Source organism: Puma concolor, chromosome B4, assembly GCF_028749965.1.
Source record: "Puma concolor isolate L17-30 chromosome B4, mPumCon1.1.hap2, whole genome shotgun sequence".
Lineage (NCBI taxonomy): Eukaryota > Metazoa > Chordata > Mammalia > Carnivora > Felidae > Puma > Puma concolor.
In genome coordinates this window covers 104,861,771-104,887,736 of record NC_141673.1, presented here as the reverse complement: position 1 = coordinate 104,887,736, position 25,966 = coordinate 104,861,771, and the positions used below count along the sequence as shown (strand labels likewise).

The 25,966-nt window shown below is 51.7% G+C and overlaps 1 protein-coding gene across 5 annotated transcripts in view; it reads left to right on the top strand.

The window, feature by feature from the left end:
* The window catches only part of TSPAN9 (tetraspanin 9), a 204,544-nt gene that overhangs the window by 94,195 nt on the left and 84,383 nt on the right, over positions 1-25,966 (top strand). For 4 of the 5 annotated variants that reach the window (XM_086714305.1, XM_086714304.1, XM_086714303.1 and 1 more), the window contains one exon: positions 24,314-24,393. In XM_086714305.1, coding sequence (XP_086570431.1) covers positions 24,331-24,393 — 63 coding nt within the window. In that variant the 5' untranslated portion in view covers positions 24,314-24,330. Of the gene's footprint in view, positions 1-23,465; positions 24,394-25,966 lie in introns of those variants that run through there. The other variant, XM_086714301.1, reaches the window with a different exon arrangement.

The following is a 25,966-nucleotide window of genomic DNA, read 5'->3' as shown; positions in this document are numbered from 1 at the left end:
CCAAATGACCCAACCCAGCTTTTCTTAGTCACTCCATAAAAACTGGAGCCATTGAAGTGTTTCCACAGTGGAGCCAAATGAGCAGGTCTGAGTGTTAGGAAGATGCTGGTCAGTCTTCTGAGGAGAGCCCTGGGGAGGAGGGGGAGCCAAGGCCAATCAGTGGAGGTGGCTAGGCACTGGGGAGTGGGAGGCCCCGAGGAGATGTGCCACACTCTTTCCAGCATTGAAAAAATATATAAATCAGTACTTACATTATATAAAAATTATAAATATATATTTGTGTGTGTGTGTGTGTGTGTGTGTGTATATATATATATATATATATATATATATATATATATATATATAACCTGATAGGTGTAAACAGTGATAGTTTGGCTACTTTGATTTATATTTCCGTGACTTGTAGTGTTCCCAAGTCTTTTTTACAAGTCAGAAGCCAGAGCAGTGAAATCCCTTGTCACGGAAGTGATTCACACAGAGCGTCTCTCTGGTTGGAGACGTGGCTGGTGAGGGTGGGCTGGGTGCCACCTGGGAGTGTGGGGTCCTTCGGGCTCTGCCTCGGGAAGGGGTCTTGCCCGCTGCTTGGCCTCCAGGCAGTTTGTTCGACTTTTTGCGGGTGGCAGGTGCGGTGGGGAGCGGGGAGGTAGGCCAGGGTGTGCTTCAGCCTCTCCCCACTGTACACTTCTTTCTCTCTTTCTCCTCTGCTTTTTTTTGACTTCCCCCTCCTTCTGCTTTTTCTCACCCATTCCTACCACAGTAGCATAATCTGTTGTGCTTTTTTCTCCATTGCCATTTCTGTCTTCAGTGTGCCCGTTGCCCTATAGAGATAGAAAGGTTTCGGACCCCTTGTCCTTCACCCAGTGCCTGACACTCAGGTTCTCAACAAACATGGGCAGTCTTCTTCCTTTCCCTGAGGGTTTAATGGGGGTATTCACAAAAAGTCAGGGGAAGGATGGCATAGAAACTTGGACACTTGGAAAGCAGTGTGTCTGGGCCAAGGATACAGGTTGGCTCAGGCAGCTCACACCTGCTCCTGCTGCCAAGGTTTGAGAGTGGGGTCAGCCTGTGGGATGGGGCAGGTGAACCTTCTGGGCAGTCTGTGTATCCGCTGCAGAGGGTCTGATGGACAGTGGTGGAGACACCCTATGGCTCCCGCTGTCCCCCTTTGTTCCCATCACACACGGGATCTGGTTGCTTATCCTCTGATGTGGTTTCTCCTGGGAGGGTTGAGGAATGAGAGTTATTCAGTAGCTTTTCATGAAGAGGAATGTGTGATTTGAACAATGCTGAGCCCAGGATGCCCTGGATTCCTCAGTCCACGCTGGCATTAGACAGGAACTATCAGGAGCTGGAAATAGGCCGTGGGGCCCCGGGGGGAGGGCCGATTGTTTGTGGCAACCCCACAGTCACCATCCCGCCTCATCCTGGAACCATGGATGCCACAGACAGGAAGGCACCTCCCAAAGTCATCTAGGAAGGAAGGGACCTTGCTGGTTCCATGCTGGGCACATTACACACCCGCCACTCGGCCGCTCGGACTGCAGGTGGACCAGGGTTCAGCCCGCCCAGGGTGGTAGCTGGCGCGTGCTTCGCTCACCTGCCCCTGTCCTTAACAGCTTTCTTGGGAAGGCTTCCCCTTGCATTTTGAGTCCAGTCCCCTCATACTGCCCTAAATGAAGCAAGACGTGAGGCCATCGTCCTCTGCATGGAGCCTTTAAATGCATGAGGGTATGATGTCTTCCTTCTGTTTTGGAGAACCAGTGGGAGATGGTGTCTACTTTCGACACATGATGCAAGACAGCTGAGTAGAATTTGTAATGGATAAAATATTGGCTCAATTCAGAATTGGTTTGCTCTCATTTAATGGGGTAGGAAGGTATAGTTCTGTGCTGAGCTAACTTCATGCATTTTTTAAACCAACTTTGTTTCAGCCATCAAGAGAGGAATACATGAATAAAGAGTCCATATTATACATTGTCCATTTGAGATTTTGCTTCACTCGGAGGTGGGCTCTGTTCTCCCAGTTATGCAGGCGAGTACCCTGTGCCCACATTTCTAGCCAGAATTCTGCCCAGCAGATGATGTCGCTGGATCAAATGAGCCAGGGATGAGTTTTCACAGTGACAAAACTTGCTGTTTTCTCATGGTGCACATAACATTTTGGCATCTTTAAGCACATTTCCATCTCAGAGGACGAATCTAGGGTGTTTCCTGTAGCTGGGTAAACCTTCCTGACCAGGTGTGGCCCTTGCAGAAAGTAGCCAGCTCTGAACTTCATGCCTATAAAGTCCCTGTTCTCATGTGTGCACGCATGTGTGTGCGTGCATGCGCATGTGTGTATGCACGTGTGTGTGCATCTATGCCCGCATACATGTGCATGCTACATCTGAAAAAATGTTTCATGAAATTACATGTGAGATATCTCATTCTAGCATTTTCTGTTTAGTTTTTAAAAATACTCTTCCTGACCCACTAAACTGATTTCATAACCCATTAATGAGCAATGACCTGCAGTTTGGAACAAACACTAATCTGGGAGTTGCTATAGATTAAAGCAAATGGAAACAATTAGCAAGTTAATTCATTTGGGTCATAGTCACACATCTACTACAGCTCAGATTCTTTATTTTTGCGGTTTGGGTTTTTCTTTTCCTTATTGTCATCGATGCCTTCAAAGCAAGCTCCTGTCCAGGAGGCTTGGATTTCACACATCTTTTAACAAGGACCCCATCAGTCAGTATATTAACATCATCTTTCTAAAATAAATTTGATCCTAAGACACAGGTTTTTTTTTTTAACCTAATGGTTTCTTTTTCATACTAAAAGCATAAACAGAGCCCTGACTTATGAAAACAGCTAATTTCCTCAACAGTTATTCATGGAGTGTTTTCAAGGTTGAGTAAATTAGCAAATCCACAGATTGGAGCCGGGGATTCAGAGATGTCACCTTCCTGCCCTCAAGGAGCTTACCTCCAAAGGGGTGAAAGGCTTGTGAAGGAAGTACAGTGTGTGAGGCACCACGGTAGAGGTGCTTGCAAAGCCTTCATCAGAAAGACTGACTGACTCAGGGGAGTCAGGAGGGCAGGAACCAGAATGAGGGTTGAGTTGAGTCTTGCAGGGTGCATAGGAGTTTGAGTGACAGGCCTGCGAGGTTGTGATAAAAGAAATTTGGAATAGAATCAACAAAGGTTTTAAGCTGGAGCAACAGAAGATCAGTTTCTTTCCGAGAGATGCTGGTGAGGGCTACTGTAGAAGGTGTTCAGGAACTGGAGCAAGCTGGGAAGGGGGAACCAGGCAGGAAGTTTTGGGAATAGCCTTTTGTTGGTTTTATGAGAAGGAGATACAACTGAGGAGTTTTGGCCAAGGGAATGGCATGGGGGGAGGGGGAGGGGTTGTGGGGGCACAGAGGCTTGCTTGAATCTGCAGGGTGAAGAGATAAAGTAACAGAGTCTGAGGAACCTCTCTAGGTTTCTAGATCAAGTGACTAAGTTGGTGGTGATGCTATTAACAGAGTAGGAGTATTAAATAGCAAAGGAGGAACAGGTAGGTGGTGGGGAGAGAAGTAACAAATGTAGATTTAGGCCTGATGCTTTGCATTCCTGGTGGACATCCTGGTGGAAGTGTTCCAGTGCTTGACGGCTTAGAACAGGGCTTCTGGAGAAAGAGCACGTTCCTTTCCTAGCTTGGCCATGTACTCCTGGTCTATGTGGTCCAGGATGAATCACCTGTCAAGTGATTCTCATCTGTCAAGTAGGGAAAGCAGTGTTTATCTTTCAGGCTTGTTAAGAGGATTGGGGAAAATAGCTATTGAAATCCTTGCACAAGGTAGGTACTCAGATTTTTATAGCATTACTATTAGTGATCTGGGCTGAAAGGAAGGATCCAGGGCTCAAGTCTCAGTTTTGCAAAATTACAGATGTCCTTGGGCAAGTTACTTCATTAGTCTGGGATTTCTTCATTTGGATATGGCAGAGATTAAGCTTGATGATCTAATCTAATGCATCCATTCTAATGCAAAAATTCTGTGCTCTTCTGAACGTTAAGAGAAATAATTTACCAATACATTGGTTGATAGAATCAGGACTTTAACAAGTGTGCTGTAACAACGGAGAGAAACTAACAAGATGAAAGGTGAGGGGCGAATGTTTACAGTTATACTTAGATTTAGAAACCTGCAGGAATGTGGAAGGGGGAGCTCAGGCTTCAAATGCTTGATGTGACACCCCCAGGCAGGCCCTGGTGCTGCTCGGAGCTTTACGTTTGTGACGGTCTGACACACAGTATGAAGGGAGTTCAGTGCCTGCACCACTGCACTGGTGGAAACAGTGTCCAGATCAAGAGCTATTGCAGCCTGTTGCCCTTTGCAATGTTCAGACTCCATGGAGCATAGTGTCCAGCCCCTTCATCACTGCTCTGTCACCAACAGTTGCTGCACCCCTGCTATGTGCTGGGTGCTGAGGTGGGTGCTGGAGGTACTGTATCGATCAGATGCAGTAGTTGAGGGCACTGCATCTTAGGGAGGGCGTTGGCAGACCGGGACACGCCGGGAGGAGAGTGGGCAGGGAGGCAAAGGATCTGTAGGTTGCTGCATGAGTGAGTACCAGCAGAAAGGAGTGGGGATGTTTTGCTTGGAGAAGAGAAGACTCAGGGGCACGTGATACTGCCTTCTTACATGGGAAAGCTTGGCACCTGGGTGAGGAATGAGGCCTCTGTTTTACTGCTCCGGAGGGAAGAGCTAATTCTATTAGCCAGAATAATGATGATGATGATAATAATTAAAAGAAATATTATCTACTATTTATTGAGCGTAGGGTGTTCCAGGCACTGAATCAGGCCCTGTATGTAGATCATTGACTCGGCGTGTTGTTAGGCATTTATGAGACTCATAATTCAGATGAGGAAACTGAGGTGCAGGGCAGTTAAGTAACTCGTCAAGGGGCAGAGCTGGGATTTGATACTGATGTGACTGAGTTTGTGGCCCATGTCTCCCCACACCCCATCCACGTCTCTAAGGTGCAGGGCAGTTAAGTAACTTGTCAAGGGGCAGAGCTGGGATTTGATACTGATGTGACTGAGTTTGTGGCCCATGTCTCCCCACACCCCATCCACGTCTCTAAGGTGGAGAGCTCAGAATAAGGAACGGCTTTACGGTAGTTAGAGCTGCGAGGTGATGCCCAGGCGGCGTTCAGGCACAGTCACTTGGCTGCCTTGTACGGTCTTCTTCAGGAGGCTTCTGTAGAGGGGTGCAGATTGGACATCAGTGAGCCGCTCTTCCTGGGCTCACCGGCTCCTAGGACAGCCCTGGAGGGAGGGAGGGAGACATTATGCCCATTTTGTAGATGGGGAAACTGCAGCTCACAGGGATTAAGTGGCTTGCCCGAAGTCACATGGTTCTCAAAGACAAAGCTGGGCCTCACACCTGGGTCTTGTGGCCTCGTCCTATGTGCCTTCCTGCTGCCCACTCTGCCAGCCAGCCCTTTACAGCAGTCATATACCTCTTGTGATTTGCATTAGTCTTTGCCCAGATTCATTCCACCTGCTCCTCCCTGCTCCTTTGCTGTATCCGACAGGTTGCCTGTGATGTCCCTTGGGCACCAGAGCTCAAAACTGGCCTCAAACAGAAGCCTCAGTAACGAGCTCAAAAATAGCCCGTATCCAAGCAGATTGAGAGGTGGTACCACAGTCAGAGCACATGCACTGCCATGAGCAGGGTTTGAAGTCTGGTGGGCTGTGTGTGTTGTGGCACAGGCTGGTGGAGAAGGCTGCAGGATCCCGAGGGGGCAAGTGGTCTCTCTCCTGCCCCTTATCAGCCCTCCCCTGGGCTGCTGCTATCCCTTTCTGGAAGGCAGGCCTGGAGGGAGCAGATTAGGGAAGTTAATTACTCAATTAATTCACCCAGATCAGACAGACTTTCTGCTTGGGAGATGCTCTGCTGATGGAACGAGGAAATTGCTAATTTGCCAGTTCTGGTCACTGACAGAGGATATTGGGAGGTATGGAAGCTGTCGGTACACCCTACCAGGCTCCCTTGGGCCTGTGGCCCTCTGAGCTGATTGCCTTGCTCTTGTCCTTATGTGAGTGAGCATGTCTCTTTCTCTTCTTTCTCTCACCCCATGGTTCCCACCCTGCCCCCCCCCCCCCCGACACACACGCATTTTTTTCTTGTAAGCACCAGATACCACCAGGAGAGCTGGCTGGGCTAGATTTTCAGACTTCGTTCATTCACTCCACAAGTGGTTACTGAGTCACTGGCACATGACTGGATGCTAAGGGGACACAGCAGGAATTGACTCGTGCTCTGCTCTCTTGCAGCTGACAGTCCATTTACAAAGACAAGACTTGCCCGCTCGGGCTGCCCAGGCTGAGTCAAGGAGACTCATGATCGGGGGTGGCGAGCAGGGAGGGTGGGGGAGCAGGTGTGTGTTGGGGTCATGAGGACGGGGAGATCTGTATCTGCGCCATCAACCTGAGGAGCCTCCATGCCAAGGGAGGGGATGCTAATTGAAGCCCAGAATTGGGGCAGGCTGGTGGAGAGCTGAGCCAGCCCATGTAGCCCTCCCTAAGGCTGGAATAGCCACACAGGAGTGCAGTCCAAGACAGAATGGTGGATACAAGGTCAGAACAGATGATGGAGTGCGGGTTGAAAGCCGACTCCAGGGCTGACATAGGGAGAGCTGGGTATCCACTTTGTCAGGGTGAGAGCCAGGGTGAGAGCGTATCTGAAAGTGAACAATCAGAGGCAGAGTGCTATGTCTTTGATGACACATGCAGGAGGGAAAGAAAAGCAGCCCTGGAGTGACCTAATCCTACCATTATGTTCTTCCTTCCCTTCCTAACCTCCCCCCACCCCGCCCCACCGTGTCCCTCTTCATTAGGCACGTCTGTGAGTATGGGCTTAGGCTGACAGAGTGATTTTGGCAGATATGTTCCTGCTGGAGAGGGGAGCTGTTGGCCAGGATTGTCTTCCCAGCTGGTGTGACTTCAGATTACTGACAGAAATGTCTCAGGGTGACTTTGGTGATTATGTGCAGATGTATCTTCAGGAGATGAACCAAAGGGAGCAGTGGGGGTCTTGTACCCAACAGCCTCTAGGCCTGGAGGATTTGCTAGTGCGTAGTGAAAAGAAGGGCTGGCGGGGCCTTTCCAAGTTGAGCACAGTTTAGAGTCCCTTGGAGGTTTTATTAACAGGGGGGGTTGTCATGGTTGGGGACTCTGGAAGGCCAGAGTGGGCTCAGGAATTTTCCTTTGGTATCAGGACACTCAAGGATTTGGAAGTAGGTGGCCTTGGGAGCCACACTAAGAGAACTGTGTTTTGGAGGGAACCCAGCACTTGGAAAGGGCACTGGATCAGGGCTGTGAAGACCTGGTTGTGGCCCTTCAGTGACTGGCTCGGTGCAAGTCGCATCACCTCCCATACAGTGGCGTGTGCTGCAGCCTACTTTCGTGAGGCGAGACCCTTCCTTATGCAAAATCTCTGAACAGTATACACTTTTCTGTAGTTGCGCGCAATCGTCATTGCTTTTATAATTATAATAGAAATGTTCCAAAGCATCCGTCTAGGTTGATTAAAGCCAGGGAAGGGGAGGGGAGGAGAGAAGTGAATCAGACCATCTCTGAAGACCCATAGCTTCTGGGATCTTCTTCCAACAAGAAAATTCAAGGAATTTCCCCCTCCATCCCCCTAGACTGGGTGGTGAATCTATTGCTTTACCGTGTGGGTGGCTGCTTCAGCCTTGAGATAGATGGGTAGCAAGAAGAGAGGTCCCAAAGCTCCCTAATTAGAGCAACTTCTGGGTCACTTTTCCCTTTTCTCTGCTGCTGATGTTGCTTAAACTGAGCAATTAGAGCTGTGGGTTGCTGCCGGGAGCTCCCTGCACGTGTGACCCATCCTGCCCTGGGAGGGTCTACTGATGTCCTGTAGCATCAGGTTGGGGTGGGAATAGCCTGCACTCAGACTTTCTGTTCTGTGTGTTGTTTCTCAAGCCAGTTTGTGGTTGATGGAAGGGGCGGGGCCTCCATGTCACACAACTTCAGGGGACATGCTTCCCAGAGAACACAGTGTAACTATTCCCCAGGAGTTGAGGGGTGGCAGCTCTCCCTGGAAGGGGTGCGGCCTGGAGCATCCCTATTTTGTTACTAAACTCTACTGGTTCCTTGGTCCTATAGTCTTTATTCTCAGTTTTGGTGCCTGATGATGGCAGTAGAAATGCATATATATGTATGTGTGTGTGTGTATATACATATATATATGTATACACACATATACATGTGTGTATATACACACACATATGTACGTGTGTGTATATATACACATATATATTTAAGTATTTATTTATTTTGAGAGGGAGAGCATGAGTGTGTGTGAGCAGGGGAGGGGCAGAGAGAGAGAGAGAATGAGAATCTCAAGCAGGCTCTGAGCTGTCAGTGCAGACACAGGGCTCGATCTTATGAATAGTGGGATCATGAGCTGAGTTGAAATCAAGAGTCAGATGTTTAACCGATACAGCCACTCACGTGCCCCGAAATGTATACATTAAAGATGATAAAAGTAATCAAGACTAGCTTGTCCCCTGACCATACTTGGTTTCAGAATACATTTGGAAATACTCATTTAGTAAACAAGTATTCATGGAGTCTGGCTGTGTGCCTAGCAGTGTGCAGAGTCACTGAGGGGGTACTGGAGTCGGGGAGAGGGGTGGAGAGGGACTCGGTGAATAAACTGTTCTCAGACAAGAGTGGGCCAGCTCCCTTCATTCACTCTGCATTTGTGGTGTGTGCTCGTGTGGCCAGGTCCTGGAAGATGGGTGCCCCGCTAGCTCCAGCTTTGTTGGAATTTCTGAGGTTGTCTGGGTGGGGCAAGGAGTCATTTTAATGTGGAAACTCAGGGGGTCACATTCAGAAATGGAATCTGGGTGTGCCCAATGCAGCTCTTGATTCACTTTCCCCATGGCTGGTGGATTTGAGGGTGTGGACTGGGAGTTTCCGGCCCCACCAAGGAAGGGCTGGTGTTATGCAGGGTGGCCGGCACTCCCTTTCTGAGCTCCCCAGGTCAGCACTCTTAGCGAGTTCTCCTACCTCCAGCCCGGGCCTCTGGCCCGCTGTGGCTACGTGCTACAGCTGGGCCCGCAGAGCTTAAAATAGCAGTATGAGCTGGCTGCTTTGCATGTGGGGAGCCCGCCTGAGGCATGATGGGGCAGCTGTGTGGAGTTGGGGCTCCACTGGCTCTAACTACTGGGGTGGAGAGTATTCTTTGGGGGTTTCTTCTAGGCTCGGGGCTGGGGGAACGGGGGGTGGTGTGTGGTGTTGGAGGCTCAGGTGTGGGTGGTGCAGAGGAGAAGCAAAGAGCTTGTCTTTCTGAAGACCTTTTAAGGGAATGCCTTGAACCTGCCTCCAGAGCCTCCTACTGTTAAGCTCAGAGGCCTTCAGCTTGGTGTCCTGTCTGGCTCTAGCCCTGGCCCTTGGTACTGCCCCGGGTTAGCTATGTAGGGTCCCATTCCAGCCCAAATGAAGAGAGAAAATGAGGCGTGGGGTGGGGGTGGAGGGTGCTGCTGGGCCAGGTCAGCGGGAGGACACAGGTATCTTGAGTCCTAGTCAGGTGGGCACTTACCACTGGGCTCCCTCACTCCCCAGTTACCTCCTCTTGGGAAGCCAAAATGGCACCTTGAGGATGAGGCAGGGGTGTCCTCCAGCATTCATTCATCCAGCAAGTGCGTACTGAGTACCCGCCATAGGGAAAGCTCTGTTCTGGGCTGTAGAAGTCAGCAAGGAATGAACACACCACATCCCCACCCCCACAGGACTTCTGTCTGGTGGGGGAGAGAGATCATAATCGATTAACAAAAAAGCAAAGGCATACCTTGTTTTAGTGTGCTGTTCCTTATTGTGCTTTGCAGACCTTGCATTGCTTACAAACTGAAGGTTTGTGACAACCCTGCATCTAGTGAGTCTGTGGGCGCCATTTTTCCGACAACATTTGTGCACTTTGGTCTCTGTGTCAAGTTTTTGTAATTCTCGCGATTTTCATTTGTTATGGTGACCTGTGATCAGTGACTACAACTCGCAGAAGATTCAGATGATAGCGCTGTTTAGCAGTAAAATATTTTAAAATTAAGGGTATGTACTTAAAAAAAAATTTTTTTAACGTTTATTTATTTTTGAGACACAGAGAGACAGAGCATGAACAGGAGAGGGTCATAGAGAGAGGGAGACACAGAATCTGAAACAGGCTCCAGGCTCTGAGCTGTCAGCACAGAGCCCGACGCGGGGCTCGAACTCATGGACCGCGAGATCATGACCTGAGCCGAGATTGGATGCTTAATTGAGCCACCCAGACGCCCCTGTACTTTTTAAAAAAAAAGATATAATGCTGTTGCATACTTAATAGACTACAGTAGTTTAAACTTTTCTGTGCTCTGAGAAACCCCAAAATTCAGTTGACTTGCTTTATTGCAATACTTGCACTACCATGATATTCACTTTATTGCGACATTCGCTTTATTAGAGCAGTCTGGAACTGAACTCGCAATATCTCTGAGGTCTGCCTGTAAATTATATTGTATGCTGGGGATAAGTGCGATGGAGAAAGCTGAACAGGGTAGGAGAGATTGAGTGTGAGGGGGGAGGTACAGTTTTAAATGGGGTGGCCAGGAAAGGGCTCACTGAGAAGGTGGCTTTGGCACGAAGGTGTGAAGGAGATCAGAGAGCTGGCCATGCAGAGATCTAGACGAAGAATGTTCCAGTCGAGGGAACAGCCAGCATAAGACCTCTGCTGGAAGAAACAGCAAGACGGACAGTGTGGCTGTAGTGGGGACAGTGAGTGGTGTGTGGTGTGTGTGTGTGTGTGTGTGTGTGTGTGTGTGTGTGTGTGTGTGAGCTTTATCTTTTACTCTGAGAGAGATGGGAAGCCATTAGAGGGTTCTGAGCCAAGTAGTAACCTGGCCTGACTTGTATGACAGGGTCACTGTAGTACAGGAGCTAAGGTCAGTGGGCTTTCTCTGGTTATTAGGCCCCTGTGGGGCACCCCAGGAGACCAGACAGAGGGTTGCTTCATGCCTTCACCAGGACTTGTCTGGCCTCCGTTCCTACTCCTACACCCTAACCATGAGACTTCTTCTACTGGGCAGGAGGACAGGATGGTACTGGGTTTCTTCTCCTTGCTGTGGAATTTCTTCTGGAGGGAAGGGAGCTGGGCTATTACAGTGGTTTGCTGGAGCCTATGGGTACTTGCTCTCAAGAGCCTATTAGTAAATAATCAGGAAATTTGTCAGCTGTTTGTTAAGCCATTGGTAGCCTGAAATTGGCCATGGTGGGAGTATCTACACTGTAGAAACTGGCAAGCACTACAAATCATGGCTTTTTCTGCTGGAGAGCTGTTTGTTAAAGCATTTAGCAGCCCACCACTGGCTTATTATCTCTACTATGCGTGGACAGTGGCTTTGGAGGGTAGGGCCTCTGTGTGCTTTCATTTGGCAAAGCACATACATGTGTTCCTACTGTGTGAGGTCAGAAAGAGCATGAGGGACATGCTGGCTGAGGGGGTGATTCAAGCTGGTGTTGGGAGTGCTGGTGTGACAGGGCTTGGTCCCCGGTGCCATGTGTGGGGCTTCTCTGTCACTCCTGGCTGGGCATCCTGATGATGAATCTCATCTCATTCCTTCCCTTTCCTTCACCCCCCTCTGTGTATGTAGCACGCCATGTACATGCCTCAGTAGGGGTCTGCTTCGTGCATAAAGGCAGACTCCAGTGCTGGGACCAGGTAAAACCACTTGGTGTAAGGATAGGTCTCTGGTTTAGAAGTCAGGAAACATAGGTTCAGTCCCAACTCTGCCCCTAACTAGCTTAAAAAAATTTTTTTTTAATGTTTATTTATTGTTGAGAGAGAGACAGACAGATGGAGTGCGAGTGGGGGAAGGGCAGAGAGAGAGAGACAGAATCTGAAGTAGGCTACAGGCTCTGAGCTGTCAGCACAGAGCCCGATGTGGGGCTCGAACTCACAAACCATGAGATCATGACCTGAGCTGAAGTCGGATGCTTAACCGACTGAGCCACCCAGGTGCCCCTGCCCCTAACTAGCTTAGACAAGCCCTCTCCTCTCTTTGGTGATTAGTTTCCTCGTTCATATACTGAGACGACAGCCCTCCTCATGTATCTGGTAGGAGTGTGGTGAATATCACATGCAGTCTTAGGTACGAAAGCCCCTTGAACAAGCTGAGTCACACGTCTTTGCTTACAGTGTTCGGGCATGTGGGACCCTATCCTCTGCTCTCCTTCAGTGAGGGTGAGAGCTCAGCATGCATCCTGTTTTTTTCCAGGAAGAGTTCCCAGATAGGTCTACCCTCCTCGGGCTGGTCACCTGAGCACTGAGCACTGAGTACACAGTGTGTACCACCTGCTTTGGCACATGCGCGTGGCCTCTGTCGCCTGCTGTCCTTTCATTTTGTTGCTCTTCCCTCAAATGGATCTTTAGCTCCTAAGATCTGATGCTTCTCAGCAACACCCACGGTAGTGAGCCCAGGAAATCTTCAGTGATTAGTAACCAGTATAGTGTCCTTTGACTTTACATGGAGTTCATGTAACTTGGATGGTTATGGTGTGTGTGTGGCTGGAAGGTTCCGAAGTGTAGAACTGTCCATTTGATGAAGCAGTTTCCCAGACCATGCCTCATCTGTCCCTCACAACCATACCCAGCCCCAGGTTACACACAAGAAAATGTGTGCTCATTCATTCATTCAATTAACAAATGTGTGCTCAGAGTATGCCTCTGGTCATGCAGGTCACACCGATAGCAGGTGTCCGAGCTGGGACCGGGGCCCCAGCCCCTCATTCTGCCTGGCTCCCGGCGGCAGGAGTGTTTGTCTTGTGCTCTCTTTATGGGCAGACAGGGCCGCATGGTTGAGTGTGCATTCATGGAAGGATCGGGGATAAGCCAGGTTGGATGCTGGTCAGGCTCAGGCTTGGGGGTGGAGGGAGAGAGGGGCAGTGCCAGTGCTCAGTGCCTGTCCCTGCTGTGTCCGGCCGAGGCTACGGGCTGGCATTTCCTCTGGCAGTGGTGTGGGGGAGGGGAAGAGCAGGTGTGCCCTGGCATTTGGCCCAACTGGGATATAGAAGCGCCCCTTGGGGCCAGAGCTTGGGGGATGAATGACACATAGCCACCCAGGCACATGGGGCCTCGCAGAGCACAGCCACACTGAGCTCTAGGCTGGACATCTGAGCTCTCCGGTGGTTCAGGAGATGGCCAGATCTGGTGGGTGAGCCCAGAAAGGGCCTCCAGAAGGGAGGACAAATGCCAGTGATCTAGCAAGGGGAGCACCTACCAGAAAGGCTGAGGGCAGTGTCAGGGGTGTCCAATTCATGGGTTGAGGTGAGTACATATGATGAAGGTGGGGGTGAGGCTTGCGGGCCATGGGGATTGTGTGAGGGATTCAGTTAATTTGCCTTCAGATTTCTTAAGTGTCCACCACACATCCGACTGGTTGCTGCAAGAGTCATACCGGTGAGTTCATCCCCTCAGATCTTTCTGTCATCTTGTAGGAGGACATTTATGCAAACAGCCATGATTCAAGGCAGAGTGAACTTAGTCCCTCAAAGAGAGGTTAAGAACAAGAAGAGGGCCTCTAAGTTTTGGGGGACCCTTAGGATCAGAGTCTTCTTCATGGAGGATGTGGCATTTGAGGTGAGTCCAGAACCATTTACTAAAGACAGAGATGGGTGAGGGAGCCTTCATGGGTAGCGGGCAGTGCACGAGCCAGCGTATCAAGGTGGGGAGGTGGGGACGTGTCCAGAGAACAGTGAGGAACTCTGACTGCTGGGGACACAGGGCACAGGTCAGGGACTTGTGGGAAATAAGACCCACAAAGTACAGTGTGGAAGGTCTCAAATGCCAAGCTTGAGTGTTTGTGTTAAATCCCCCATGGAGCCAGTGAAGCTTTTGAGCCGGTGAGAGGGGCAGTGTGGCATCCCTGAGCCCTGTCTCTGGACAGTGATGGTGGCAGCCTATGGTGGGGGGAGTTTAGGAGGAGGACTGGAGGCAGTAAGGAGACTGTGGCAGCTGGGAGGCAGAGTGGGGCTGGCAGTCTTAAGGAGGGGGGGCCATGACAGGGAACGTGTGTGCATGCCATCTGCATTCTAGCATGTGTTGGGCACATCTGGGTCAGGGGAACATGGTTGGGTACACGTCATGTAAGATTGGGTTACAGCAGCTCTGTGGCACAATCTGGGAGGCTTTGGAAGAACATAGCAGGACCGTGACAGCTTTGGAAACCCAAATAGCAGACTGAAAGGTGTGGTTGGTGACCATTTTCATCTTAACTACTATGACATGAGAAAGATGCCTCCAGGTTTGGGATGGATGTTTCTCTGAGGCCCCCTCAGCTGGAGGCACATTGTCTGACTTAGCTGCATGGATGTGGGTCTGCCTGAGGCAGGCAGAGGGAAGAGAGATGCAGTGGGGTTTTGGCCGGTGCTGCTGCCGCACTTTACCCAATGGCTGGTGCGAGTTCAGAGACCACAAGTGGCTTCATGCGCCCTGAGACTTGGGAGTCCTTCGACAGCCAAGTTGGTAGTACCCAATAGGGATGCCCAAATATGTCTCCCCTCCGCTCACCCACACGCTTCTCATTGTCTTCAGCTGGGGCAGAACAAGTGTGGGCTCCCTTCCCGTGAGGACTTCAGAGCTGGTGGATCCCGGGGCACTGTGTTTTCTCCATCTTCTTTCGAGCATCCCCAAGTGCCACTCATGCACTGCCCTTCCCGACGGTGGTTCCAGGCTCAGCGGAGGGACGGAGGGAAGAGGGGAGGCAGCAGGCAGCAGCTCCTGAATCAGCGGAAGGGTCCCAGGTGCAAGGGCCAGCTTCGCAGGCAGGCTGGATGCTGGGTCAGAGAGCGCGGTCCCAGCCGGCAAGTCAGTGCCCTCTGTGGAGTGGTTTAGGAATATTGGATTTGCTGGGTCAGTAAATTTCCACTGGTGCATGGCAATAAACCTCAGGCTTCATCACACGTCCCTGTGCCTGGCGGTCTGGCCTTATCTCATCCTCCCTGAAGCCACCTGCCCTCTTTGATAAGTACTAATAACAAATCCTTTCTTTCTCTCTGTCTCCCTGGAGTGAATGGCTCAGTGTGTGTGCATCTGTGGGTCTGGGTACATCTGTCCAGCACAATGTGTTGCACACCAGGCCCTTTCGGGATGCTGATTGGGCTTGGGATGAAAGACGGTGCTGGTTTGGGACTTTCTTGGGAAAAAGGGCCTGAGAGGTGGGCATCGCACAGGTGGACCACCAGCCTATGCTTCCAGGGCTCAGCTTCCGCTGCTGCCTCTTACTCTATAAACCGCCTCAAAGAAAAGACTGTTGTCCTTTGGGAGTGTCCATTCTTGCTCTTTGCTTAAAGCCTCCCCTGCTCTAAGCCAAGGGGCATTTTTCTAAAGAGCGACTATTCCTGGCTCACAAGCCCCTCAAAGACCCTCACTGCCTCACTCAAGAGTTTGGTGGTATTTAAGAGTGCCTGTATGTTTAAGAGCACAATGTGCGAGACACTGCGAAGGGCTGGCCTGCAAAGGTGATGGACACAGCCTGTGCTCTCAAGGAGTGCAGTCTTGGGGTCGGGGAGGGTGGCAAATGGGCAGTGCCGTGCTGCGACGGGCTCTGGAGCTCCAAGGAGGGGCACAGACTTTAGGAGGAGGCCACCCGGATGCCACCTGGGCTGTGAAAGTTAGCCAGTCAGAGAAGTGTGGAGAGGGAGTTGCAGGCAGAGGAAATGGCGACTTTGAACGTGTTCATCTTGGTGGGAGTGTGGGTGGAGGAAGGTGGAGTCAACAAGAGGCATAGGGGGAGGAGGAGGTGGGGAAACACCTATGTAGATTTTTAATTGGCATCCAGGGTCATCTCTGCTCCAGCCCCACCTCTCTCCCTCATGCACTTTCAGCAAAGCTTCGTTTTGGCTGGGCATGTAGACATGTCCTTCCTGGATGTCCTGGGCACTCTTCTGCCCTCTGGCTTTGCCTAGCCATTCCCCTCCCAGCACACTCTTCCTCCTGCCCTCTGCCTGTCCAGTCCTGCCCATCTTCCCATTTCACAAGTGGGAATTTCAGGGCTGGAACTCTGGAAAGTGCCTTTAACCACCTAGTCCGAGATCCTTGTTTTGTAGTTGAGGAACTAGAGATCATACAGGTAACTAGTATCTTGAGGTTTTGTTCCTTAGGTGGCCCGAGGTGACCATACATCTGGAAGGCCCTTCCTAATGACACTGGCTTGCCCTGTGCACACCCTGCATTGAGCCCCCATTCATTTATCAAGTATTTATTGAGCCCCCACCATTGGTCAGGCATTGTACTGGGTACACAGCAGTGAGAAAAACAGACCCAATCCCTGCTGCCCTCATGTTCATGGTCAAATAGGAGAGTCAGATGGCAAATTGTCACTCAATAAATGTGTACTTTCTTTAAAATTTTTTTTAATGTTTATTTATTTTTGAGAGAGAGAGACACACACACAGAGTGTGAGCAGGGGTGGGGCAGAGAGAGAGGGAGACACAGAATCTGAAGCAGGCTCCAGGCTCTGAGCTGTCAGCACAGAGCCCGACGCAGGGCTCAAACTCACAAACCGCGAGATCATGACCTGAGCTAAAGTCAGTGGCTTAACTGACTGAGCCACCCAGGCGCCCCATGAATGTATAGTTTCAAACTGTGCTAGGCAAGAAGAGGCGGGTGGTGCTGAGGCTGTATTGTTGATGGGCAGGGGAGCTTCGGTGTGGGCTGTGGGGGTAACCAGCAAACCAGAAGAAACTCTTTTGCAAGAGCTCAGGGGTGCGTACAACTAAGTCAGGCAGTGGGTTGAGGAAGAGCATTCCAGGCAGAGGGAACAGCATGGGCAAAGGCTCTGAGGAGAGAGCAAGCTCAGAGGGTTTGCTGGCTGGGGCATAATGAGCAAGAGAAGAATACTTACTTGCAAATGGTGCTGGACAAGTAGGCTGGGGCCAGTGGTGCCAACTGAAAGTAGACTAGCGCGCGCACACACACACACACACACACACACACACACACACACACCCCTAATCTCAGAGAAATGGGAAGCCTCTGGAGGGATTAAAGTAGGGGAACACTTTGTGAGTGAGAAAACAGTGTTGGTGCCCTGTGAAGAGGACCTAGGGCTGAGGTGGGAACGGGAGTTTGTCCTGGGCTGAGGCAGGAGCCCAAGTGAGACATGGTGTCAGATGGGACCAGGGCAGTGCCCATGGAGACAGAAGTAGAAGGTGGCTCATTGGACAGGACTTGTGTTTGATTGGAGGTGGGAGCAAGTGGCAGTGCCATTGAGGAGTCAAGGGTGAGTGTTGGGCTCCTGGCATAAGGAATGGGTTGAGTGTTAGGCCATTTATTGAGAAGGGGAGGGTTTGGCCTGGGGAGCAGGGCTAGGGCAAGGTCAGTCCCTCTGGGGCATGTGAAATTGGAGCTGCCTGTGAGGCAGCAAGTGGGAGCTGGGTATGTGCACTTGGGGCTCAGAAGATGGGGCAGATCCAGGTAAACGTTTAGGTGACATTGGCAGGTGGATGGCACTGGGACCCATGGGCTGGCCAAATGCAGGGGTGTTGGGCCCAGGACAAGGGGGCCCGGAACTGAGGGCCTGAGGAAGAGGAACTGCCAGGGTTCAACCTTAGAATTGGAGCCACAGAACATTTTGTATTGATTATGTGTTGTATCTCTGTTCAACTGCATTGTAATTAGATGGGGACTGGGACCATATTTACTATAATAATTATGTTGATAATGATAATAGCGCCTCAGTTCCTTTGAATGTCTCTGTTTCAGACATTGTGCTGTGTGCATTACAGTGTTAACCTTTAATCTCTAGTTTCTTTTTTTTTTTTTTCATTTTTTTAAATGTTTATTTTTATTTTTGAGAGAGGGAGAAACAAAGTGTGAGCAGGGGAGGGGCAGAGAGAGACACGGGGAGACACAGAATCCGAATCAGGCTCCAGGCTCCAAGCTGTCAGCACAGAGCCCAACGTGGGGCTCGAACTCACGAACCGTGAGATCACGACGTGCGCTGAAGTTGGACGCTTAACTGACTGAGCCACCGAGGCGCCCCTAATCTCTAGCTTCTTACCGTCTGGGGAGGTGTGCATTATCATCTCCATTTTGTGGTTGTGGAAACTGAGATACATGTGGGTAAGTGGTCATTCTAGGTTTCTTGGCAGTTCTAGAATAACTTGCTCCAGAAGGGGTTTGGATGCAGGTCCATCTAGTCCCAAAGCCCAGAGCACTTTCCTGACAATAGTTTGCTAGAACTCTGTTCTTGGAGGTTGGGTCGGGCGGTGGGTATGGGCAGGGGTTCTTGATGGCATCTGAGCCATCATTTCTCACAGAACCGGACCCCTCTGGCCACACAGTCACAAGGGCATGTGGTATGTGCTGAGGGGTGCTGGTTTTCTGACGATCCATACATACCTTCACCTGGCTCCTCATGATCTAGAAGCCTTATTTTTAGTACTCCTGATGAGTGGTCCGGTTGGTCTATAGCCGAAACCCAGTTTTCTCAGAGCTAACTACTCACAGTATCACCAGCATATGCTCTGACCAGTGTGCTTACCTCTCACTTGTGGAGTGTGGACGCACAGCTGAGGGTCTCTTCACAGTCATGGCTTCTCAGTAGCCAGGAGTGGCCTCTGACAGGGGCCGATCATGGCCAGCTCTTGAGCTTTGAGATGTGACTGCAGTACGAGGGAGCCTGCACGAGTTCACCAGGGGCTCAGTGGAGGCAAACGTGCATTGTCCTTAGAGCACCTCTTAAAGGACCTCTATCCCCACCCTGGATGGGGAGGGGTCCATGAGCAGCTTGGCCTCTGTCTTCCCTGTGTTCCACTTCCTGCCTTTCCTGAGTCTTCCTCCAAAATGGCTTTCAGATCTGTAAGTTTATTTATCTGTTTCCTCGCCCATTGCATGCTGCTCTATGTATTGGGAATATGGCTGTGAACAAAATGGTTGACCTTGTGGCCTTTATACCCTGTTATCTGTAGCTGGGAAATTTACATTTCCTGAGTTCCCTCATCAGGTTCTGATGGCCTCAGATAGCCTGCTTTCCAGGAACAATTCCATAGATTTCTGGCTTGTGTCCCATCCTCTGGTTAATGAACTTGGGGCTCTCAGGCTATCCTTAGAGAGAACCCAGGACTTAGGCATGGTGGTCTTTCTTTCCCCTCTACCTATTTACAAATTCTGAGTACCAGCCCCGTGGTGGTCACTGTGACAGGCCCTGGGGGGTGATGGAATGGCTCAGATCCAGCCCCTGCCTCCTTGGGGAAGCCTGGTGGCCAGAGCAGAGGCATGTGGGCAAACTATAATTGTAGGCCGAACAAATAGCTGGGGACTCTCTTCCCAGAGAGCGAGGGACCTGGACCACCCTTGGTAGACTGTCTGGAGCAATCCTGTCTAACCGTGAACCTGGTCACTGCAGCCAAGCCCTATTTGTTTTCCTTACTAGTCTCAGAAACTTAACGCATAAAAACCAGAACTACCCCTAGTTCTTTTTTACTCTGACCTTTCACTGGCATTGTTACCATCCTCCTGAATCCTGGCCAAGTATGGTAACATGTGACCTTGTAGCTGTTTAATTTTCATGGCAAAGGGGAGACTTGCCCCTGCCTCTGGACCCTTCTAACCATTCCTTGTCTGCTGAACCTTCTTGTAGACCTTGTGGGATATTGCCCCCTGTTAGGGACCTCCCCAGCCTTCTTTTCTTTTGGTACCATGGGTAAATGGTTTGCTTAGCAATTAAAGCATTTTCTATACTGCTTAGAAAGATCCCAATTTTGGAGTTTAAAAATTGGGATGAGGTAAGCCTCATCAGAGGTGGCCCATCTCACACGTTCCTTAGGATAGCAAGTGTCACCTCGTGTCTAATCTAAATTCTCGATGAGGCTGCCCTATTTGAAGCTTGGAGGTACAGGATACCTCATGAGCTGCACACACTGCCAAATACAGAAACATTCAGTGCAGGTCAGGAAGGGGATCTGTGTTGGCCCATCAGCTCTGATTGTGTGTGGGTGAGTGAGTGACCAAAGCTGAGCTGTGTCTCACACTGCAAGCCTGAGAAACTCGGGAAGAGGCAGAGAGAGCTTGACATTTACTCGGAGCCCACATCTCCCCAGTTGCCAGTCAGTGGAGATGTTGCACGTTGATTTCACGTATTCACTTCTCTTTCTCCCCTCTGGGGATTCTGTACTTGCTTCACTTTTTTTGTTGTTAAAAAAAAAAAAAAAGGCACGGCAAAGCAGCTCTGTCTTGTTCACATGCTCAGAGATCCTCAAGGGCTCCAGCTCTCCTGCGCATGGCAAGTGGTTGAGGATCGGGGGTGGGCAGGAGACATGGTGTCTCAGACCACCTTTGATCCCTGGTGGTTACTTATGTACCCAAAATATTAAGAAATCGGGACAACCACAGCAGCTGATCTTCTCACTTCTCCACGCTGCTGCCAGACCCGGCTTCCTAGGGCACCAATTTTGTCATGTGCCTCCACTGCTTGGGAAGCTCCAGGATGAAGTCCAAACTTTTCCTGTGTCATGCAAGGCCGTGCACAGTAGCTCACTTTGACTTTCAGGCAGGCCTGTCTCCTCACTGCCCCCTGCATGTACCATACCCATGCCTTCCTGACATGCCCTCCCGCCTCCTCTTTCCCTGTCCATACTCGCTCCAGGGGTCATAAGGGACGCTCTTTGCTGGTCCTGTCATGAAACGTGCTATATCACTCTACTTTGGGCTTCTCTAGGTATGGTCTTGGAGTGGGGGCAGAAGGCTTCCCCCTGACCTAAGATCCTTTTATCTAATGACCTCTCATCAGAACATGCAATTTCAGGTTCCCTGTTGTGCTTTTAGATTCTGTCTCTTAGACTGGAAGATTCCCAAGGGTGGGAACTTGGTTTAGAGCTCAAGAGAGTAAAGAAATGGGCTTTGAAATCATACCGTTTCCTCATCTGTAAAATGGGGATAATAACATCCTTATTCTGTAGGGTTGTCATGAGGATTCGGTGAGTTACAGTGTGTGTGAAGCTGGGTGCTTGGGATATAATGAGGACTTACAAAGCTCTGATTATTCTTATAGTGGCTGAGCCAGGTGCCCTGAGGGGACATCACTGAACTTTGTTAATGGACAGACGACCTGGACTTCAATGCCCTTCCCACAAGGGTGACCAGGAGTGAGCAGAACTGTTAACTGGCAGCCTCCTCTTCTCTTACCCTGTCCTTCACCCTGGCCCACCAGGAAATAGTTACTTGCCTAAATCCACTTAGAAATGAAGGTGAAGATCCAGAGACAATGCAGAGGCTATTCTCACTGAACAAGGTGTGAATCAAGGGGGAAAGAGTTGAGAAGGTAGAGGGGCCAGCCTGGGAGCACCTTAGCTGACACCACCGAATCTCTGAGACTAGTGATAACAGGCTCTTGCATTTGCTCAGGGCTTACTTATGGTACTCAGATTGGTCTCACACCTGCCAGCTCAGTTTATTCTCACAACTCCTCTTGGGGGGAGGCTCTATTAATCCCCATGTTAAAGAGGAGGAAATGATAGCTCAGAAAGGCAAACTGCCTTGTTCTTGATCACACAGCTCAAAATTGAGCTCAGAGTGAAAAACAGGTCTCCTGACTCGCAGTCCAGCTGGTAAATGATCTCTCCTGCATCAAAGAAGTAATGTTATGAGAATGGAGTGGCAGCCCGGAGCCCGTGGGAGCCGGTCAGGGCTGAAGAGGACAAAAGACATTAGCCATTCCAGTCAGGTGGCAGTGGGTTCAGTCAGGAGCCAGCCAGACACGTGCCCCTCATCTGTAGAAAGCATCCAGAAGACCACTGTGACCAGCCAAGAGACCAAGGTGCCATGGCTGTGATGCTCATTAGCTTTCATTGCTGGGCAGCCATCTGAGTGGGGAAGGGGCTTAGAATAGTAACACTACTGCAGGTCCCTCTAGAGAAGTGCGGTGCTTGTACCCCTGGCTGTGAGCCAGTGAGAGTGCAGACTCAGCATGGGACCACCACAGCCAACCTGTGAGGAGTGTCTTCCTGTCCCTGTGGTTGGAATTAATGCCCCCCTCCCTCTGGGCCACAGCCAGTTATGTTCCTGCCCATCGCCTTGGTGATTAATGTCCTTCTGTCTTCCTGATTAGATTGTGTGTGTCTGAAGGGCAGGGAGCAGCACACCTTATGTGTTTCCTCAAGGGCCTGGCCCCATGCTCAGCACATAGCAAGGTGGAATAAGTGTCTAATGGGTTCCAGGGTGGACATTTCACACTCCCACTCCCACGGAGGGGCCGGAATTCCTCCTCTCTCCAGCCATCCTTGTCTAGCGCCTCCTAGAGGCCAAGGCCGCTGTTAGGTGCTGGGATACTGAGCTTGGTAAATACTTGGCCCTGCTCTCAGGGGCTCTCAGCACTCTCTTCGTCGGGGCAGAAAAGAGAGGTGGGCTTCTTGCCCCCCACGTCTTCTAGTTTTCTTTGTTTCCCAAGTATGGGAGCCCCAGATCAGCAGTGCAGACTTCTGCACGAGCCCAGGGGACACACGTGTTTTTTTTTTTTTTTTTTTTTACAGTGGGATGCAAGTCTCCTCCTGGATATTCCCCAAGTCCCTTAGAGCATTCCTCGTGCTGTTTCCCTTGACCAGCCCCTTTCGTGCCCTCCTCACGGGAGAGGACTCTACCTGTGTCCAAGAGCACTCCTACGTCACCCTGTCATAGGCAGGATTCAGAGGGGTAAGGCAGGACCTTACTTCTGCCACCTACTCTTCTCATCCCGGCTGTGGTCCCAGCCAGCACCGCATCCCACCCGGGAACGCGGGGGCGGTGGGGGTTGGGGGGCCTCGCGCAGCTGCAGGAGCGTCGCGGAGCCGCGTGTGTGCTGGAGCGTGCGCGCGCGCGCGGAGGGGGCGGGGAGGGCGGCGCGCTCCCCGCGGAGGCCCCAAGCGCCTTTCCCATACCTCGCGCCTCCCCTGCGGTCTCTTTTCCCTGCAAGCCGTAGCTAGACCCACGTGTGCAAAAGCGTGTGTGTGTAGCAGGGAGACCGTGTGCCCGGGGTCGGACAGGCCCCCGTGTGCACGGTGGTGGTGGGGGGGGGCGGCGGCCACCTCGACAGTGGCCGCGCTTCTTTCCTCCCTCCTTCTGTCCTCCCCAGCCCTTTCCTCTGGTTTCCTTGGGTCGTTGGTACCTCCAGCCATTCCCTTTCTCTCACCGCCCCCCTTTCTCCTGTTGAAGAGACCAGCGCCTTCCGATGAAGGTTCTGGTTTACCCCCAGCTCCAGAGCCCTTGACATTTAGCGAGGGCTCGCGGCGCACTTGTATAGGCACACAGCAGAACGCTAATCCTATTAAAGATAATGTGTCATTGGGGAGGGGGAGGCTGCCCGCCCCCCGTAAGGCCTACTGCTCATTGGTCGAATGCAAAGCAGGGGGCGGGGCCGAGGGCCCGGGGAGGGGGCTCCGGGCAATTTCGGAGTCAGGAGTCGGGGCTGGGATTTCGCAGGGAAAGCCCAGCGGTGGCAGCTGCGGCGGATCCCTCGGCACGGCCCGCCGCGCGCCCGGGCAGCCCAGGGCCGGCGAGCAGCTCCGCAAAGTCGCGGAGCGAGAGGAGGCGGAGCGCCCGCGAAGTGGTCGGGCTCGGCGCTGGGGCTGGGCAGGGAGAGGTGTGCCCGGGGACCTGGATCCTGGCGCCCTGTGCCGCGCGTGGAGCGGCCGGTGCAGCCGGGAGGCGAGCTGACGCTTTGGAAAGAGAAATCAAATTGCAGCCTCCCCAAAGACGTTAAGTTACGCAGGCCAGCCAGTTCCCGGAGAGCGTTCGCGAGCGCGCGTAGAGCCGAGCCGCGCCGCACCGCAGAGCCCTCCCGGGCCAGGCGGCTGGGAGCGGGGCGCCGTCCGAGAGGCAGCGGCCCCTGAGCACGGGGTCTGGCCGGGAGTGCGCCCGGGTACAGAGAGGGGGCGTGCAGGGCTCCGCCAGCCCGCCCGCAGCCCGCGCCCGACTTGGGCGCCCCCTCCGTCCCACTCCGGGAGCGATGCCCCCCGCCCCTTGCGCCCCCCGGGAACGACGCGAGCATGGAGAAGTCGAGTAGCGAGGATTCTTCGATCCACCGGAGTCCATCTTTGGACAGCAAGGACTCGGACTTTGCCAAGCCGTCCACCTCGGGCCGCCCGTTCGGCCGCGGCTTCACGGCCGGCGCCTTCTACGGCACCGCGGGCTCGCGGGGCCAGAGCCGCGCCGAGGCTGGCGTTAAGACTGACAAGTACAATGCACCCAAAGGCAGCAAGTACGTGGTGTTTTACCTGGACCTGTCCTTTGTTTTTCTCCTAGAATTTAAGAAGTGCAACATGGCCAGAGGCTGCCTCTGCTGCTTGAAGTACATGATGTTCCTCTTCAATTTGATATTCTGGGTAAGTCCTTGCGTTTATCTCTCCTTTGCCACCTCTCTTCTTCGTTGCTTATCCTAGCGTGATACCCTCTTCCTCCTGGCTGCTGCATTGCCCTGCTTTCTGCACAACGGTAAGTGTGGGGGTTTTAAAAAATTGTCCTCCCACCCCCCCCCCCCCTTTCATTCATCTTTCTCTTCCTTTCTCTCTCCGTGGTGGCTGAATGGAGGCTCTAACTTGCCTGTCTTCCAGGAGATAGTTACTCTACTCCTAGGTGGCTGACAAAGTTTGCTGCCACCTCCCTCCCCTGTAAGAAACCCATGCTGGAAGTGCCTCCAGCTGGGTAACCTGCAGAAATAGGTGTGGGGCCAGAATTTTTAACAGCTGTGACCTTGAGTGGAAGACCGGCGCAAGTGTGGATGGTTTTCGAGTTTCTTCTTGTATTTTTCCTGAATACACAAGAATACGATCTGCAGCATTTTGTGGGCATGAGGTGGGGGTGGGAGGGGTAGTGGAGGTCACTTCCTCTGACTCCTTCAGTGAGTCCCAGAAAGAGGAGAGGAGCCCCTATCCCAAGTGTAGAGACACACGTTTGGTAGCCTGCAGATATGCCCCTGAGTTAGGGCTTGTGTGGAAAAGGAGAGTGTGGGAGGGATGCTGCCATCGGGTGGCGGGCAGCTGCTTTTGAGGGATTGCAGTGGACTGGGCAGGGAGCGGGCTGGCCATGTGCTCCCACCATGGAATGCCAGCCCTCTCCAGCTCCAGGAGCCCCAGAGGCTAGAAGGGACAAAGGGAGCACCCCTATCCTTGGTGAGAGATTATTTTTTAGAGAAGGTGTCCGTGGGTGGGGCAGCTTGGAATTGTTCTCCATCCTCTGTGACTCTGGGGGCCGCATGCACACACGTGTGCGTGTGTGCAGAAGAAATACTAGTTACACAAATTTGAAAACTTCTTAAATTCACATCTAATTGTTCATCCCAGCTGCTGCCTCCTCCTTTCTTCACTAGAGCTCCAACGTAGTCAGCACAGATGTTTGGCTCTGCCCCAGGGCCTGTCCTGCCTGCTGGAGGCTGTCAGCTGCCCATGGTCCAGAAAGAGCACTGGGGGCAGGAGAAAGTCATTCACAGTGAAGCTCCGTAGCAGCCGTTGTGCTTTGATGTTCAACACTCGTGTGAAGTGATCTGCTTTAACTGACCAACTTTTTTGGGGGTGTGTGTGTGGGGGGGTGACTTTTCCCATAGAAGGGGAGAGCTCGGGACTGGGCGGGAAGAAGACTGGGTCTAGTCTTGGTTCTGTGTTAGCTTCTTGTGTGACCTTGGGCAAATCGCTTTATCGCTTAAGGACTGGATTTCCTTTCCTGTCTGGGGGGGGGGGCTCTTGTGATGGTCTCCCTCATGTCTGATCCCATTAGTTATGGGACAGCCTGCATCTTTGCCTTCCCTCTGGGGAGGGGGGGGGGGCCCTTCCTGGCCTGGGGCATAGGCTGCTGCTTTTCTTCTGAAGAGCCTGGTTTGAGATCATTTGAGTTGGATTTCCCCGGATGTCTGCATGGTCCTGGGCCCTCCAGCCACCGCCGTTAGGACGTTACCTGTCTTGT